Genomic DNA, 16,285 nt, shown 5'->3' with positions numbered 1-16,285 from the left:
TATAAATACACACACACACACACACACACACACACATACACACACATACACACACATCTATAGCTATACATCTATACACGTATACCTGCACACATATACATAATGTACTTTTATCATCAGGCTATAAAATCCAAGAGAGAAGAGACTATATCTGATCTGCTAACCACTATAATCCAGTCCATGTAGCCCAGTACGAGGGCCGGATATTAGAGCAGTTCAGAGGTGAAAACACAGAATTCAAAGTTAGAACTCCTACCTTTTAGTCCTGGTTCTGCAATTCACCAGAGGTCTCATTCTGGACAAGTCATTTAACCTTTCTAGGCCTTACTTTGTCCTCAGGAAAAGAGATTAAAAATACTAATACCTCTTCACACAGTTCTCAGGAGCAGCAAATTAAATCGTGAATTTGGAAGCACTTTGTAAAGCACTATCCAGATTTAGGATAATGTTATTATTCTGCTCTGAGTTTTGATCTAGATTCTTCCATTTAATGGCGATATAACCTTGGGTAAGTTCTTCAATCCCTTTGCTTCTTCGTCTATAAATTGGAAATACAATGACTAAGTTGTAGGATTGTTATAAGAATTAAATGAAACCACATATATAACGTGGCTAGCACGGCACATGACATCTAGGACTCACTCACAAGTGTTGGGTCCTTCCCCATCTTCCCAAGTATATTAGACCTTCTGTGTTGTGCCCCTAATAGTGCCCTGCACACAACAGAAATCCAAGGAGTATTTCCTCTTCTTGATAAAGCTGCTAATGATAATGGTGCCGCTGATGGTTGATAATGACTATTGGTGAAGACCACTTAATGATCAGCTAATGACCAGTAAAGCTGATTTGAATGCACCTTGAGCCATGTACTCCCCACCACCACCTCTCTTTTAGGACATGTGGGGTGAAGGTGGGAGGAGGCCTCCAGTCTGGCAGAGGCCCCTTTAAAAATGTACCCAGGCTCCTCCTCTGCCAACCAAGTTGCTAAAAATACTACTACAGCAAAAGCTGAAATATTTGCAGAGAAAACTGAATTTCCTGCTACCCCCACCCCCTCCATTCAAATGGGTGAAATCCTGACCTAAGAAGCCCCCAGATCATCTCCACTGAAGGCACAGGCCTCCTACTTTCCACCCCCATCTTACCATGGAGTCCCTCTGTGGGCTTAAGCTGGGATATGATGTTCAGAAAGTGCCCACTCCAAGGAAGGGAAGCCACAAGTATTGGCAAATAGCTTGCCATGTGTCTTGGCTTTTCTCTCTGCTTATGAGGACCAAGTCTCTCCAAATCCCCCACCATCTGTCCCCAGATGGATCTGTATTGGACCCCGGAAGCTTCCCACTAATCCATCTCTTTTCTTTTGTCTAAAATCTCTTCCTTTGCTGGCCTCGGCTTCTATTTCGTGCCCCCCCCCCCACCTCCATGCTCCCTGTTAGAAACAGCCCACCTCACCCCCATGCCCCAGCTCCCTCTCTAACCTGGCCCTCCGGAGCTCATCTCATTTCCAGACCTGCAGTCCCTCTCCTTCGAGAGCTGTGGGGGCCGCCGAAAATAGAGAAGAGTTTATGAAATTCGAAGAGTCCAGGAGGACAGACAGGGCCCATATCCAGCTGGTAAATAGGTGGCACCCCAAAAGATGACCTTGGCACCCAGGTCCTAAGCCCAGGCAGGCACTAGGGTCTTCCGGCACTGCTCTGCCAAGCTCTCAAGCTTTGCAGAGTGAGGCAGCCTGCTCCTCAAAGCAGCCGGACCCAGGCCTTCCACACATCTCTTGTCCCTTCTCTGAGCTCATCTATTCGAAAGAAAAGCGGAGGCTCAGAGTTCCAGCCAGCCCGTCTTGCTGACAAACTCTGGCCACCTAGTCCAAAAGAGGAACCCCTTACCAAAAAGAATCATGTGCCCTCGATGCATGATAGTGAAGGGGTCCACTTCTGTGCATATCTTTGGATGGCAGTGGGTGGCAATGTGCCCACAGCATGTATCTCTGTGGATGTGTGAACAGTGTGTGTTTCTGTGCCTCTGGGTCGGGGTGTGTGTCATTTAAATGAGGCTGTATGGGGTGCTGCTCCTGCCTCTGGATTATTTGAGTCTGTCTTTGATTCCCGTCCTTGCCTTTCTCTGTCTACCTTTTCCTTACCTCAGAGATTGCCCATCCCCCAGGGCAAGCACAGTGGCCAGTTCCACGTAGGCGCCTCAAGTGGGCTGTTGATGAAATGCTTGTTTTGCGGATGGAACTGACAGTTGCCATTTCTGCTCTTCCACCGCCGCCAGTGTTCAGAGACGCCCTCACCCCACACAAGGGCGTCTTAGGAAGAGGGAAGGGCTGGGCTGCCTGTGTGGGAGTTCAGGGGGGGCATGTTGTAAAGATACTCCCCCCCCCCCCTTCAGCTCTGACCAGCAGGAAGAAGGGCCCAGAGGCAGCGCAGCCTGCAGAGGGATGTTGCCTAGCAACTTGGGAGACTTTACTGCAAACTCGCTAAATCCTGAATTCCTCGGCTCTAATTTGGGAAGAGAAAAGCACAGAGTCCAGGCCTGATACCCATTCTATCCCCAATTTCCTCCTTCCCTTTCCCCTCTGGATTCTGAATTTGAAGTTCAACAAGAGCTGGCACAAACCAAGGCCCCAGATGTGCCCATGATTTAGGCAAGAGGGCTGAGTTCCAGGACATCCTGCCATTTGGTGGAGGTTGGGGCGGGGGGGGCGGGGATCGAGGATGTGCCAGAGACAGATTGGGGAACAGATTTTCAGTTACAAGGGTGGGTGGGTCCCAAACATGCTGGGAGAGACACCCCTATGCCCCAAGCCCTGGAATCCCAGCCAGCTTCCAGCTCGGTTTGGGAGCCTAAGCTGACTAACCCCATTCCCATCATGAGTGGCCACCAGAATTTCCCTCCCACTCATTTTCCCTTTGGCAAACAGAGCCTGTAGCCCAAACATTCAGGTAGGAAGGAAAGCGTGCAACAGCTATGCTATGACTGGCCAGTGGCTGTGGATTCACTGCGGTGCTGTTTTAAGATCCCCTCTCCCAACCAGAACCACAGGGCATTTTCCTCTCCTTGCCCGCTTCAGTTATTGAGCCTGAGCAACAGCCATCCTTTCTTTCCTTCCCTCCTCTGGGAGCTTAGCTGAGAAAGACTTTCTTTCTACTTTCCTCCGAGATGGCCCACTCTATCCATTTAACAAGCCACACTGCCAGCTCCAGTACCCTGACTGGCTGGGGGACATTGGCCACCACAATCCAGTCAGGCTGCTGCTCCACAATTCTCCTCCCCTATCTCCTTTTCCCAGCCTTTCACAAAAGCCCACATCCTTCCTCCGCCACGTACCCCAAAAGACAACGATTTTTTTTTATATTTCCCAATACTAGGGTTTAGGGTATTTTTCTTCCTCCCAGGCAAGGTGAGAATGGCATTTTTGTTTTATTCTGAAGCAAGATACCAAGAGGTTAGGGAGATTCTAGTATGGGAAGGGAAGGATGTTTCTCTGAAGCCAGTATCTATGCATAAATATATACATTAGATAGATGATGGATGATTGATAGGTGATAGATAGATAGATAGATAGATAGATAGATAAGGATGTAATGCAACATCTCGGATAGGGTGACTACCCCTGTGTCATACGTCTGCATGCACACGTCTGCATTTATCTGCACAACGTGTGTGTACAAGTTCTGTGCAATTATTTTTGTAGGTTGTGTCTGTAGAATCTGTTGAAGAAGTGCACATTTTAGTGAGCCCGGGCAGTATCATATATGCACATGTGGGGCTTGTGAGCTTTTGTGTTTATGTGTGCTCATCCCCAGGTTATGTATCAACAGCTTTCTTGATTCCCTAGCAGAGTGATGATGGGACTTTTTAAACGCACGTCTTAGGGGGCTTTTTTATGAGGACTGGCGGGGGTGAGGGGAGGAGGAGTTAGAGCGAGCCATATTTGGGACTCTAGCTAAGTTGTGCAAGTGTGGGGAGGTGGGTGAGAGGTGCGTGGTTTTCTACATATGGGTGGGAGAGGTGTTGTGCCCAGATGTGAGTGTATTTGTGCCCGGGTAGCCGGGGGCCTCCTTCTGCCCGCGGCGGCATACATCTGCCTGGCAGTCTGCCGCCTCAGCAAACAAGGGGGTTGAGCTTGAGAAGCTGGGGTGTGTAGGAGGAATGGATGGAAGTGTGTAGGCGGAGGGGTTGGGGCTGGAGGGGGAGGGAGGCGGAGGGAGCAGGGAGGGGGCGTGGTCCTCCCTGCAATATCCCCGCCCGCCCTGCCCAAGGCTTATCCTGATTGGCTTCTCGACCGAAGGGCTCAGGTTACATTCGCGAGCAGAGCGGAGCGCGGGAGAGAGGACCCGAGAGCAGAGCGGCTGTTTCGACGCTGGTCAGCGGGCGCCCCAAGGCCCCAGAGTCCCCACCCAGACCCCACCCCTGCCCTGCGCCAGCCTGTGCCCCAGCCAAGGACCCCCAACACCAGCATGGACTGCTGCACCGTAAGTTAGAGGGCCGGGGGGACCGGCACTCTGCCTGATCTGGGGCAAGGGGTCCCCAAGAACCCCCCCCCAGGGAGAGTAAGGGATGGCAGTGCATTTGAGGGTGCAGAAGACCCAAGAGCCATAGAGGTGCCTGCTGAGACGTGGGTGGTGGGTGGTGGAAGGCACTCGCCTGACTTGGAGCCCTAGGAAAAATGCTCCCCAACTCGCGGGGGCGTCTGGGCGCCCAGCTGCCAGGCAGCCTAGGTTGGACTGGGAACCCGGCAGGGCTCTGCAGCAAGGAAGCTGCAGGTTAGACGAGAAGAGGAACTTCCTCCAGAGAGGCGCTGTAAAGTGTAGCGAAGCTGCGGCGACTCCTTTGGGTATCCTTTCCCCCTGGCTTTTGCCCTCGCCCCGTTCCCCATCCCACTGCCACCGCCGTGGGTGGGCAGACGGGATGATCTCCATGACCCTCGTGCACTGTACAGAGCAGGATAGGACAGTCGGTTCATATCGGTTAGCTCAGTAATGATGATGGGCAGCAGAGAGCCTAGTCAGTTTGTTCTGGGGAGGGGTTGGCCCGTCCCCCATCGCCTTCTAGCCCTGGAAGGGGGCTGGGTGAAGTGACCGCGAGAGAGCCCTGCTGGCGAGGGAAGGAAGTGTCTGCAATTTGTCAGCGCCCACGGAGACCTGGATGCGGCAAGTGCCTAATGCCAAAGTAGGTTGCTGTTAAGGTGACTTGGGTATGAAGGCGCCGGGCACAGGACCTGGCTCCCTGCACACTAGAGGAATACAGTGATCATGCGTATATAAAATGTGTTTATTTTTTTTTATTTTTAATTATTATTTATTTTTAGCCCCTATCTATGGAGAAGGACCACTCCAAAGCCCTTGCGTTCTCTGTCATTCAGTCAACCTGGCTAACGATAAGGTTATGACTTTGCCTGCCCCCCACCTTCCACACTACGGCTTACAAAAGAAAAAAAAAAGTGAGGTTTGGAAGGAAAGAATAGCCCAGTTTATAAGAGGTGAGACTTCGTACCAAGAGGCAGAAAGAACTTAGGGATAAATTGTTGTGATAGTTATTATGATTTAATAATATCAGTAATATTTGTCACTTTGTGAATGTTTGCCATGTGCCTGACTTTATATTTAATCATCCCAACAACCCTATGAGGCCCTGTCCTAGATGGGCAGAGCTAAAGGACTGAGCAGGAGGCAGCCCGATTGTCAAACTGTGCAGAGGGCAAGAAAAGGGAGAAGAGGTGACAAGGGCAGAGGGCTGGGACAGGGCTGGAACTGGGCACCTTCCTACCTCATCTCCATTATGTGCAGGTGGACTCCTAGCTGGAAGGGAGCTGGGACATGGAGAGAACAGAGTGCATCTGGGGTCTAGAGGCAGGGCCCTCTTTTTTTTTTTTTTTTTTAAAGTAAGCTCTATGCCCAAGTGAGGCTTGAATTCACAACCCCCTCAAGATCAAGAATCGCATGTTCTACCCACTGAGCCAGCCAGGCACCCCAAGGCAGGAAGGACTCTCTTCATCTTTCATTCTGGGGCTCTCCTTGCTGACCATCTGACCTGGTGTTTGGGAAACACTTACTCCTGCCTTATTTCCTTCTTACCCCTTGGTAAGGAGGCTCAGACAGAAATGAGAAGAAAACCTGCCTCTTTTTTTAAGAGGCAGTGCTGTCGATTCAAATGTACCAGTTGCTGATTTACATAGTCACATATATGTGCCTTTCCTACATTCACTTAATATGAAAAGGCAAAGACATTTTTTTGGATCCCACTCCTTTCTTTTGCTTGGTCTAGTTGAACTTAGAGGTCTAGCTGAACTCCTAGAAATAATTACCTGTCCTGAGGCAGTCATTAACAGCCAGGCTTCTGAATCCCATCACAATTTGTTAGCTTTGCTGGCCTCTGGTAAGTTACAAAATGTCTCCGAGGCTGTTTTTTGACCTCTGAAATGGGGATTCAGTGAGGTAATGTGTGCGAAGCACTTAGCACAGGGCCTGGCATACAATAAGCATTAGGAAGGGATAATTCTTAAAGCTTTTAGGATTTGGGACCTAAAGAAGAATTTATTCATCTAGGCTAAATTCCACTTGTGGCTGAAGAAACAGACCCTCAGGGGTGAAGGGATATGTCCACTTGGGACCAGAAGCCTTGGCTCCTGTTTTAGCCACTGGTGCACTTTGCACCTCCAGTTCCTACAGAGTTCTCAGGCACACATCATCAGATCTTGGCTTTAGAAGGTACCAGCCCAGGAACCATGACGCTTCCCAGATTCCTTTTACTCTCTCTAGCAGTTCTGCCCTGAGAATTCAGCTGGAGTGAGAGGAGGCTGATTGGGGGAGGAACAGTGTGTTGGGTGGCTTTTCCTCTTGTTCCAGATTTCCATTCTGTATCCAGCTGGGGTGGGTAGAGACAGCAGGTTGGCCTTAACATGACTGGGGGAAGTTACTCCTTCCTCCACAGCTACTGGCCAAAGAGAGGTGGGTCAGGAATGGGTTTATGTTGTTGTTGTTGTTGTTGTTGTTGTGATCATTGTCCTCTGTTGAGGAGACACTTCACTGTTCCCTAAGGATATCCCAAGAGAGGCCTGAGCTCTAAGAATCAAGGAACCCAAAAGAGTTGTTTCTGATGACAGGTGGAGACTAAGATGTCAGAGAGAGAGGGCTAGACCTGCAGAAGACAAAAAGAGTGTCAGTCCCCTCCACAACCACACTGGCTTCTGGATAACTCCTTTTAACTGCATTTAAATCAATCGTGGGCATCTTGAGCACAAATTGCAAAACTCTGAAACCCAGGAAATGACAACAGCATTGTGAAGCATGATGAGCGGAAGCCATTTTTAAAATAGTAGAAGTCCTTAGGGGAGAGAAAAAAAGGACAATTCTTAGAAGCCAGAGGGCCAAAGCAAAAGCAAAATGCCTTTTTAACTCCATAGTAACTATCTGCATCCCAACCCACATTAATGCTGTAATGTTAACCAACAAAGGGGCACAGGGACGGAGGCCCTCTCCATTCCAGAGCCTTACCTCTAAAATCAACGCCATCTATTCCCTAACCCTTTCCACTGTCAGATAGGGCAGGTTATGGGAGACAGAAACCTGAGGCGTAGGGGTGGATGTGATTATTATAGGTGGAACCATATGAAATTGTTTTTATATGACCACTTTTGGCCTACAGAAACAACTATTTCACATAAACTTATTAATTAAAAGAATCATAGTAATAGATACTATACATTGAGTGACTAGATTGTGCCAGAAACTTTATGTGTATCATGGGGTTTATTGTTCCTCACAACCCACAGAGGCAGATGTTATATCCTGATTTCAGATGAAGGAGCTGATATGAGACATTAGAGAACTTGTCCCAAACCACACAAGTAGCAAGTGGTAGAGCTCGGGTCATTTTCTTGACGGCCTCTGCTGATTTTTACGGAATAGGGGTTAAAAATATACTCTGGACTCTGACATACAAGGGTCTAAATCATAGATACCATCTAAATCATAGTAACCATCTGTATCACCTCATGTAAGGTTTATAAACACTTAAGTCATCTGTTTTAGTAGGGGTAAACTAGGATAACAATAAAAGGTGCGTCATAGCTTTGCCAGGACTAAATAAAATAATGTCTGTAAAACACTGTGTTACTGTGCCTGGAACAAGGGAAGTGCTTAATGGGTAGCTATTGTCATAATTCCTCTCTTCTGGAGCACACAAGGCTAAGGGCTACTTGCTCCTACTCATCTTTCCTTTGCCTTTTTTTGGAGTGAAGCCTTCTCAGCTTCTTCCAGACCATCTCCTCTCTTCTGTGTTTGAGTGCCTCCTGGGGAACATTAGAAAAGGAAGAGTCCATGGCAAAGCAGTCTCTGGGCCTCTAGCCCTAGGGAGAAGGAGGCTGACTCCAGGGGCTAGCCCCACTCTCACCCTAATTCCAGCGCTGAGTCCTGGTGTGATTTTACTCAGGGAAGGGACGGGCCTGATTCTTCTACACCCTGTCCAAGGGAATCCTGGACTCCTGCAAGGAGCCTTTCTGAGCCGGAGGCACCCTCTGAGGACAAAGGGAGGGGCAGTCACGTCCACCAGTCCCTCTCATTGTTTATTTTGCTCCTCCCAGCCCACCAGCCATCAGTTCTGCAGCTCCTCAGCCCTGCTGATGGTGAAGGACCCTTCCCTCAGGCCTATCTGGCTGTCTTGTACCCCGTCCCACCGTGCACGTCTCTTTCCCGAGTTGGGAATAGGGCCGTGGCCACCTGACCCCCTGACCCTTCCTTTTTGCTTGCCGTTCCCTAGGAGGGACACACACACACACACACACACACACGCACACACGCACAGCCCTTCCTCAGCCCTTCTCGACGCGCCCGCAGCTCCCCTCTCTGCGCTTCCCACTCGTGCGTCTCCCTCGTCTCAGCCCCGCAAGGCTCTACTCCTACCCTATCCTCGCGCGGGGTCTCGGCCCAGTCACCCCACAAGTACCCCCTGCCCCGCCCCGCCCCCAGGAGAGCGCGTGCTCCAAGCCGGACGACGACATTCTAGACATCCCGCTGGACGATCCTGGCGCCAACGCGGCCGCTGCCAAAATCCAGGCGAGTTTCCGGGGCCACATGGCAAGGAAGAAGATAAAGAGCGGAGAGCGCGGCCGGAAGGGCCCGGGCCACGGGGGAACGGGCGGAGCTGGGGGCGCCCGGGGAGGCGCGGGCGGCGGCCCCAGCGGAGACTAGGCCAGGTGAGGCGGGCGGGGCGCGGCGGGCCGCAGGGTTCCCCTTTCCCAAGCCCGGGACCTGCTGCGAGCGGCCCCGCTCCCCACCCCCCACCCCGGGAAAGAGTGCGGACTCAGGGCGTGCAGCGGGTGGAGAGGTGGAGAGGGAGCTAAGGGTGGGGGACTTACCCCCGGGACGTGAGGTGGGTGGCTGGGAGGAGGCCGAAGGTGCTGCGGGCTCCGAGAGCTCACCTGTTCCTCTCTCTCCTCCCTCCCTCGTGCCCCGCCCTGGACCGAAGAACTGAGCATTTTCAAAGGTAATGAATACGACTCGGAAACGGGTGGGAGGCCTGAGTGGGAGAAAAGGACCCAATCGTCCACCTTTCCCTCTGCCCGCCCTCACCCCCTCCCAGCCTGAGGGTTTCCTGATCCATCTGGACGCCTGAGGCTGCGACAGGGACACGCCTGGACCTATACAGAACCGCAGCCACCCCCATTTGGCCGCACAAACCCGGCCTGAGGCTATAAACACACTGAGGCGCACGCACGCACTGGCCGCTGGCTTATTTCAGCTCAGTGACTCGGGTTGGGGGTTCTGGGTGACTGGGGTCCCCTGGCCCTTCCCGCCCTTTTGTCCTGGTTCGGGAAGGGAGAAGGAAGAAGGAGAGGAAGCACCGGGGAGGGCAGGTGCTCAGACCTTCTCTGTCCTCAGTTGCCAGGAGAGACGGATGGCGCGTCCCCTTCGCAGTGATGAGACTTCCCTGCCGTGTTTGTGATCCTCTCCTTTCCACCAACCTGCCAGCTTCAGGAGCCCTCCCTGCGTCCCCAGAGACTCCCACTCCCAGGCAGGCTCCATCGAGGAGTCGCTAAGTCTGTGCCCTTTTAGTTAGTCCTCCAGTCTAGAATGGTCCCCATTCGCCCTTTCTTCCCACCCTAGCCCCAAACCCTGCGCTCCCACATCTTCCTTCTTTTGCTTCTCGCCCACCTCCGCCAGCACCCCGCATGCAGCTCTGCCTCCGCAGTCTCCGCGCACTTCCCTGCGCGCACTGCGGGGGGCGCCCTAAGCGTCGCCCAAGTATACTCACTTAAAAAAAAACAAACAAAAAACAGTCCTTTCGTTCTGTGCGCAGCTGAAGGGGGCGCTCTGCGTCTCTGTGCTGTTCGCGCCCCAGCCCAGCCCCAGAATTTTGGCTCTGGGGCGAGGAGAGAGGGGAAGAGGGTTTTCATGGTGCCGGATGCCTCTTGCTCTGATCGTAAGGGAAGTACCTATTTCGCACCTATAACCCCACGCCTGCCTGTAATCTGCTTCCCCGCCCCACCCCCCCAGCGCACCCCGAGAGCCGCCTCTCCAGCTCTCACCTTGTTTATGCAAACGCCGAGCGCCTGGGAGGCTCGGTAGGAGGAGTCTGCCGCGGCCCCGCCGCGGCCCCGCCCCCGCCCCTGCTAGCCCTGCCCCCGCTGGGCTCCTGGGGTTGTGGCCCGAAGGATTTTTATCTCCGTGTGTGCATGTGACCGTGCTGGGTTGGAATGTGAACAATAAAGAGGAATGTCCAAGTATTCAGAGGGTGCCAGAGGGGAGGGAGTTTGGGTGCACAAGGCCACCACCTGAAGCTTGGGCAAATTTCACTTGATCAAACCAAAAAGTGGAGGTGAGCAAAGGGGAAGAGGACCTCTGTTAAAACCTACTCCCTTGGAGCCAAACTTCCCACCTACAGCATCACCTCTAGGACTCCCAGCCCATTCCGTCTCTTACTGGTGAGAAGGAATTTGCTATGCCGGCAGAAAGAAGAGGGAGACCATATGATACCCAAAGGCTTTAATTCTTGATATTCCCCTTCAAGGACAGGGGGAGAAATCAGACAACCATAGGGAGCTTGGACTTGGTGGTCGTCACACTGCTGGAAGAGGGGGGTCTCTGCAGGAGCCCTTTGCTAGAATCTGGTCTCACAGAAGTTTGCTCAGAAATCCCAGGAGCAATGGCATCCTCCCTGGTAGATATAAGCAAATTTTTAGTGAAGGCTGGCAGCATCCCTCAGAGGTCTCCGCCCCCCATCCCATCCTCTAACCTGAGGACTTCACATTTTTACTGTGCATGAGAATCATCTGTGGAATTTTGGCTGAAATGAAGATTCCAGGTCCATCACCCTCGCCCCCACAGATTCTGCTTCAGGAGGGATAGGAAGCAGCCTGAATCTGAATGTTTAACAAGCTCCTGGTATGTTCTGTCCAGGTAATCTGAGGACCACACTCTGAGAACTAGCACTCTGATCACTATTCAGGACCCAAAGGTTGACAAGCTAAAGCGGTTGACACAGGCAGCTTTTGCCTCTCCTTTCCTTACTACCCCCACACAGAAAAACTGAACTCAGCTGAGGGCTCAGGGCAAATCCAACTCCTGGCATCCACATCCTGTAGATATGTATGAAAAGGCCTCAAAAACTGAAAATTCTATGAAGTATGAGGAGGTTGAGGGAAGCCATGAACCAAGTCCCCCACCCTGCACACTGCTCACACACAGATGCATTTGCTGTACTGCCCCCCCCCCACACCAAATCCCAGAGCTGAACAGCACTCCTTACCCCCCAAACACCCCTAAAGATGTCAGAGTTTGAGGGCTGGAGTCACCCACTCATAACCTAAGCCCTTTTCTCCCTTTCTGTACCCTCCCCCAGCCCTCCAGCTCACCGAATGTCACTGCCCCCATATGTCTCCTTGGGCCTCTTCCTCCTGTCTTTCTGGAACCTTATCAGGCAGAATGCAGCAACTGACAACAACAGCACGCCCAGGAGCACCCCAATCAGAGCCCCAGCCACTCGGCCTTTGGAGGGGTCTAAGGAGACACAGGAAGCTCAGAGCAGCAGACCTTCCTTGGCCCCTCCCCAGATAGTTCCATGCAACCTCTCCAACCCAGGCCTGCCAGCTGGGCCTCTGCCCAGTGTCCCCTACCAGTCACAGAGAGGGTCAGCTCACAGGATGCACTGCCCATCTGGTTGGTGGCCACACAGCGGTAGGTGCCCGAATAGGTCAGGGACAGATTGGTGAGAATGAGTTGGCCAGACACCTCATCTAGAGGGTAAGGAGGAAGCCTTCCATCATTCATTTGAATCACAGTGAGCACCTACTAAGATGAAAGCAAATTTCACTACCTCCTTACAACAATCCTGTCAAGAAGGGGCTAACCTCATTTATTAAAAGTGGGGAAGCCGGCTCAGAGAAGGAAAGTAACTGTCTAAGGTGACCCAGAAAGTGCCAAAGCCACTGCCACTTCTGTGTTCTTTCCACTCTACACAGCTGCCTTTTCAGAGGATGGGGAGAAGGCAAGGAATTGGGGAGGGATGCTTACTAGCTGATGTCAGGTTTCTGGTTGGAGTGGGGGGGGGGAAGTCTTGATTGTTAGAAGCTATAGCCTCTGGGGTGACTCAGCTCACCCAAATGTCTTCCTAAGCTTTTTACTTTCCCTTTAGAAGGCAGAGCATACACCAGATGATCTGGAAGGTTCTCTGGATCCATAAAGGAGTTGGCTGGGGCTGGGGCTAGAGCAAGCATGAGGAGGCTGAGAAGCCAAGGCTCTTACCCAATTATATGTTTCCTCCAAAGAAACTGACTGTGATTCAAGCCAGTCCATGCTACTCTGCCTCAGTTTCCTCTCTAGGAAGTTTGGCAATGATTCATGACCCTTAAGAAATCCCCAAAAGTGGGAATCTTATGCCCCCTGCCTTCCACTCTCTTCTAAGATATCAGGAATACGTTTAAGTTAAAAAATGCTCCCAGGACCGTAGAGCCACAGATTGCAGGAAGATAGACAGGAGGGAGCAATACGGGACACCAAGAAAGATGCAGGGAAAGGTATAGCAATTTGTCTCCTACCCACAGGCATGGAATTGATAGTGTGGGTATATGGAGTCTAGAGACAGATTTGCCCCAGTCTTGAGTCCTCTCTTCCCAGATGTTCTGGGCCCTTACCTTGCACCATGCTGCCAAGAGAAGGTGTAGGGGAAGATCCAAGGCGTACCCAGTTGTACACTGGCCTGGGGGCTCCCTGGGAAGAACTGCATTTCAGTGCAGCAGAGCCCCCCACAGAGGTCTGACCACTCTTACTGCACAAGGGACTACTGGGAGGCACTGCAAAAATCACAGAAAGTACCTTAGCAATCTTTTAGCCTCACTCCCATTAAATGCTAGAATTCCTGCTCCAATGCTCCTACCAAATAGTAGTCCACTTCTGTTCACATTCCACTGCATCCCCAGGAAATGATTCCCACTATTGGAAGTTCTGATTGTTAGAAAATTCTTCCTCATACTGAGCCAAAATCTGTGTTAATATACCATCCACCCATTTGGTCCTAATTTCTGCCCTCCAGGCCCACAAAGAGAAATGAAAAATCTCTCCTCCACAAGACAACCCTTCAGGTATTTGAATGCTGTTGTTATACACCTCCTAAACCTTCGCTTTTCCATCTAGACATCCCCAGCCTCTTTAATAGTTTCTGTTTGCTCATCCATGAGCAGGCTCTAGGTTGGAGTAAGATGGAAACTCTGAGCACAAAGTTGCTGCTTTGTGAGAGGGGCCCTTGTTCCTTTAGTGGCCACTCTCCTTCTCTGCCACTCACCTAAGGAGAGAAAGAATCTGGGCTACAAATGAGACATTCTCTCAAAGATAGAGTTGTTGGGGCCATGACTCAGATCCCTATGTATGGGAAGGGCTTTCTCTCTCATGAATCTTTTTTTTCTAGGGGCCGAGGGAGGAGTCGTTCTTCAAGGAGGGTGGGGCAGGAGTAGGATCATCTAGATTAGAAGACTTTGGGAAGGAGGCATTTTCCCTTGGGGTCCCCAGTGCAGTTGTATGCTTGGGCTGGAAATCGAGATATGGGGTGGGGAAGGGGGGTGGTAGAGAGATTTAGCAGATTTAGCAGGGCCACTGCAATCTTTCGTGGTACATGGGTGTCTGGTAGGTCCCCAGCCGGCCTTACCCAGCACAGTAAGGTTGATTAGCCCCAACCCATTTGTGTAGAAATCTGGTGGGTTATTAACTTGGCAGAGGTAGGTTCCAGTATCCGAGGGGTGGACATCAGTCAGTTTCAGGGTGGCTACCCCTCCTGTGGGGGGGGTTCTGAAGCAGGCTGGCCCTCTTTGCCTGAGAACCAGTTGGATACAGATGGCCATTGGTGAAGTACAGGATCTGGGGAGAAGCAAAGGACACACATGGGTGCCTTTTTCTGCCTGGTGTCAACTCTACAGTCCTTTCTCCAAAACAAAGAGGCCCCTCCTTTAGGGGCACCTGGATGGCTCAGTCAGTTGAGCTTCTGACTCTCCATCTCGGTTCAGGTCATGATCTTGAGGTTGGTGGGATTTGAGTCCCGCATCTGGCTCTGTGCTGACAGCCTGAAACCTGCTTGGGATTCTTTCTCTCCCTCTCTCTCCCCACCTCTCAAAATAAATAAATAAACTTAAAAAAAAAAAAAAGAGGCCCTTCCTTTATATCAGACAGGGAAACTGATGCTCTGGAGTCAGAACCAGCAAGGTCTATCTGTCCCCAAATACCATCCCTTCCTAGGTGCTACTTGAGCTAGATTTATTGCTTTCAGCTAAGCATGGCTCTTGATGGGGAGAGAGGGTTAGGGAATTAATGCAAATATTCCTGGAAGGGGCATCGTTTGATCCTACTAACAGTCTCCAGAGCTTAGCCTCAATGGGTTTATTAACGGAAACTGGGACTGCGCTAGAATAGGGGAGTTGCACGTTGGAGCTAGGAGAGAGGAGGCCGGATACACAGAGCCATATACAGGATACAGGGTCGTGCAGGCTGTGGTCCTAAGAAGATCTAGAAAGAGTCCACTCATGTTTTCCTCGGAGCACACTGATCCCCAAACGCACCCTCTCTGACCCCGCTCCCTCATCCTGGGTGGGCCCTCTGTACCAGCCCCTCCCAGCCAACCCCACCAAGAGGCAGGAGGGCCGCCCCGCTCGAGCGCAATTGCTCTCAACTCACGGGATGGGACGCAGAGAGGGGCTTCCCCGGCGGCACAAAGCTCCACTCCAGGGCGAAGCTGTCTCCCACCGACGTGCTGTAGCTGCAGGTCAGCTCGGCGGTCTTGCCCACGGGGGTGCTCAGGGGCTCGGCGGGCACCTTCACCTCCACGGCTACCCCGGGGTCTGGGGGACGCAGAGGGAGGCCGGCGGGAGGAGCGCTCGACGGCGCTAGGCCCGGGGTTGGGGTGGGGCGGAGGCCCGGCGCCAAATCCCGGCGGTCTGAGGGTCCGGCCCCACCTTCGGCTCCCGAGGCCGAGGCTGGGGGCTCCCTCCCTCCTGCGGAGCTCACCTACCTCCCCGCAACCCATCCCTTCTCGAAACCTGAGGTTTCCGGGAGGGAGGAGCACACACCCCAGCCGGTTTTTTTTGTGGGTAAAAGGACTGAGACTGGGTCAGGTACGCGGGTGTGTTTGCCAGAGAAAGGAAAACAATGGTCGGGTGGTGGTTAGACCCTCCCGGGGAGACCCAACTTGCCTGCCCGCCTGCGCTTGCGCGCCTGTGGCCCTCGCCACAGGCCTCCGACGCCCTCTCCCGGCCTCGCCCCCCCCCTCCCCAGCCCCCCCCCCCCCGCCCGACCAGCAGAACTGAGCAGGCCCCAGGAGCCTGGAGGTCAGGCCTCGCCCCCCACCCCCCACCCCAGCTTTGACCGCGGTCCCTCCGAGCCGCCTCCTCACCCAGGCAAGCGAAGCCCAGCAGGGCCCCACAGAGCAACAGCCCAGAAAGCCGGGCCATGGCCGAGTCCTGCCTTACAGCCGTCTATGGGTTGGTCTGGGCGTCTGGATCTGGTGGAGAGGGAAGGCAGCACCCACAGGGCAGCCTCCTCGAGCTGGGCAGGAGCGAGACTGGCTATCTCAGAGCAAACAAGGGGAGAGGCCTGTGCCCTCAGGTAAAGAAATGCTCCTCCCTCCTCTAGGCCCAATACTGGAATCATTCTAGCCATGCTCCTTTTTTCTGTCCTCTTTCCCCCCAGCTAATGAAGCTGTCAGGCTCTGGGACAAGGGCTGGGCTTGGGTGGGCACCCAAGGGGAAGGGGTCGGAACTGGAGCTCTCTGTAGGCAAATGGTCACCCTGGAAGAAGAGGGGGGC

At 52.6% G+C, this 16,285-nt stretch overlaps 2 protein-coding genes across 3 annotated transcripts; one reads left to right on the top strand and one right to left on the bottom strand.

Moving 5' to 3' along the window:
* Positions 1-4,273: 4,273 nt before the first annotated feature.
* NRGN (neurogranin) lies at positions 4,274-10,229 on the top strand. 2 transcript variants are annotated; one of them, XM_049611314.1, is made up of 4 exons: positions 4,274-4,475; positions 8,970-9,196; positions 9,469-9,486; positions 9,583-9,862. In XM_049611314.1, exons 1-2 carry the CDS (start codon positions 4,461-4,463, stop codon positions 9,189-9,191), a joined length of 237 nt encoding a protein of 78 aa, XP_049467271.1. In that variant the 5' UTR covers positions 4,274-4,460; the 3' UTR covers positions 9,192-9,196; positions 9,469-9,486; positions 9,583-9,862. The 2 variants fall into 2 exon arrangements, with proteins under 2 accessions (XP_049467271.1, XP_049467266.1); XM_049611309.1 differs by lacking the exon at positions 9,583-9,862 and adding an exon at positions 9,882-10,229 and having other exon boundaries at positions 4,275-4,475.
* Positions 10,230-10,850: 621 nt separating this feature from the next.
* Positions 10,851-16,024, bottom strand: VSIG2 (V-set and immunoglobulin domain containing 2). Its single transcript, XM_049611298.1, is given in 8 exon segments — positions 10,851-11,157; positions 11,855-11,999; positions 12,116-12,235; positions 13,133-13,291; positions 14,140-14,275; positions 14,277-14,348; positions 15,159-15,322; positions 15,874-16,024. Coding segments are annotated over 8 exon segments (987 nt in total). The 5' UTR covers positions 15,932-16,024; the 3' UTR covers positions 10,851-11,024.
* Between the last annotated feature and the right edge of the window lie 261 nt (positions 16,025-16,285).

Source organism: Panthera uncia, chromosome D1, assembly GCF_023721935.1.
Source record: "Panthera uncia isolate 11264 chromosome D1, Puncia_PCG_1.0, whole genome shotgun sequence".
NCBI lineage: Eukaryota > Metazoa > Chordata > Mammalia > Carnivora > Felidae > Panthera > Panthera uncia.
The sequence above is the reverse complement of the archived record's forward strand: the minus strand, read 5'-3'. Positions and strand labels throughout refer to the sequence as shown.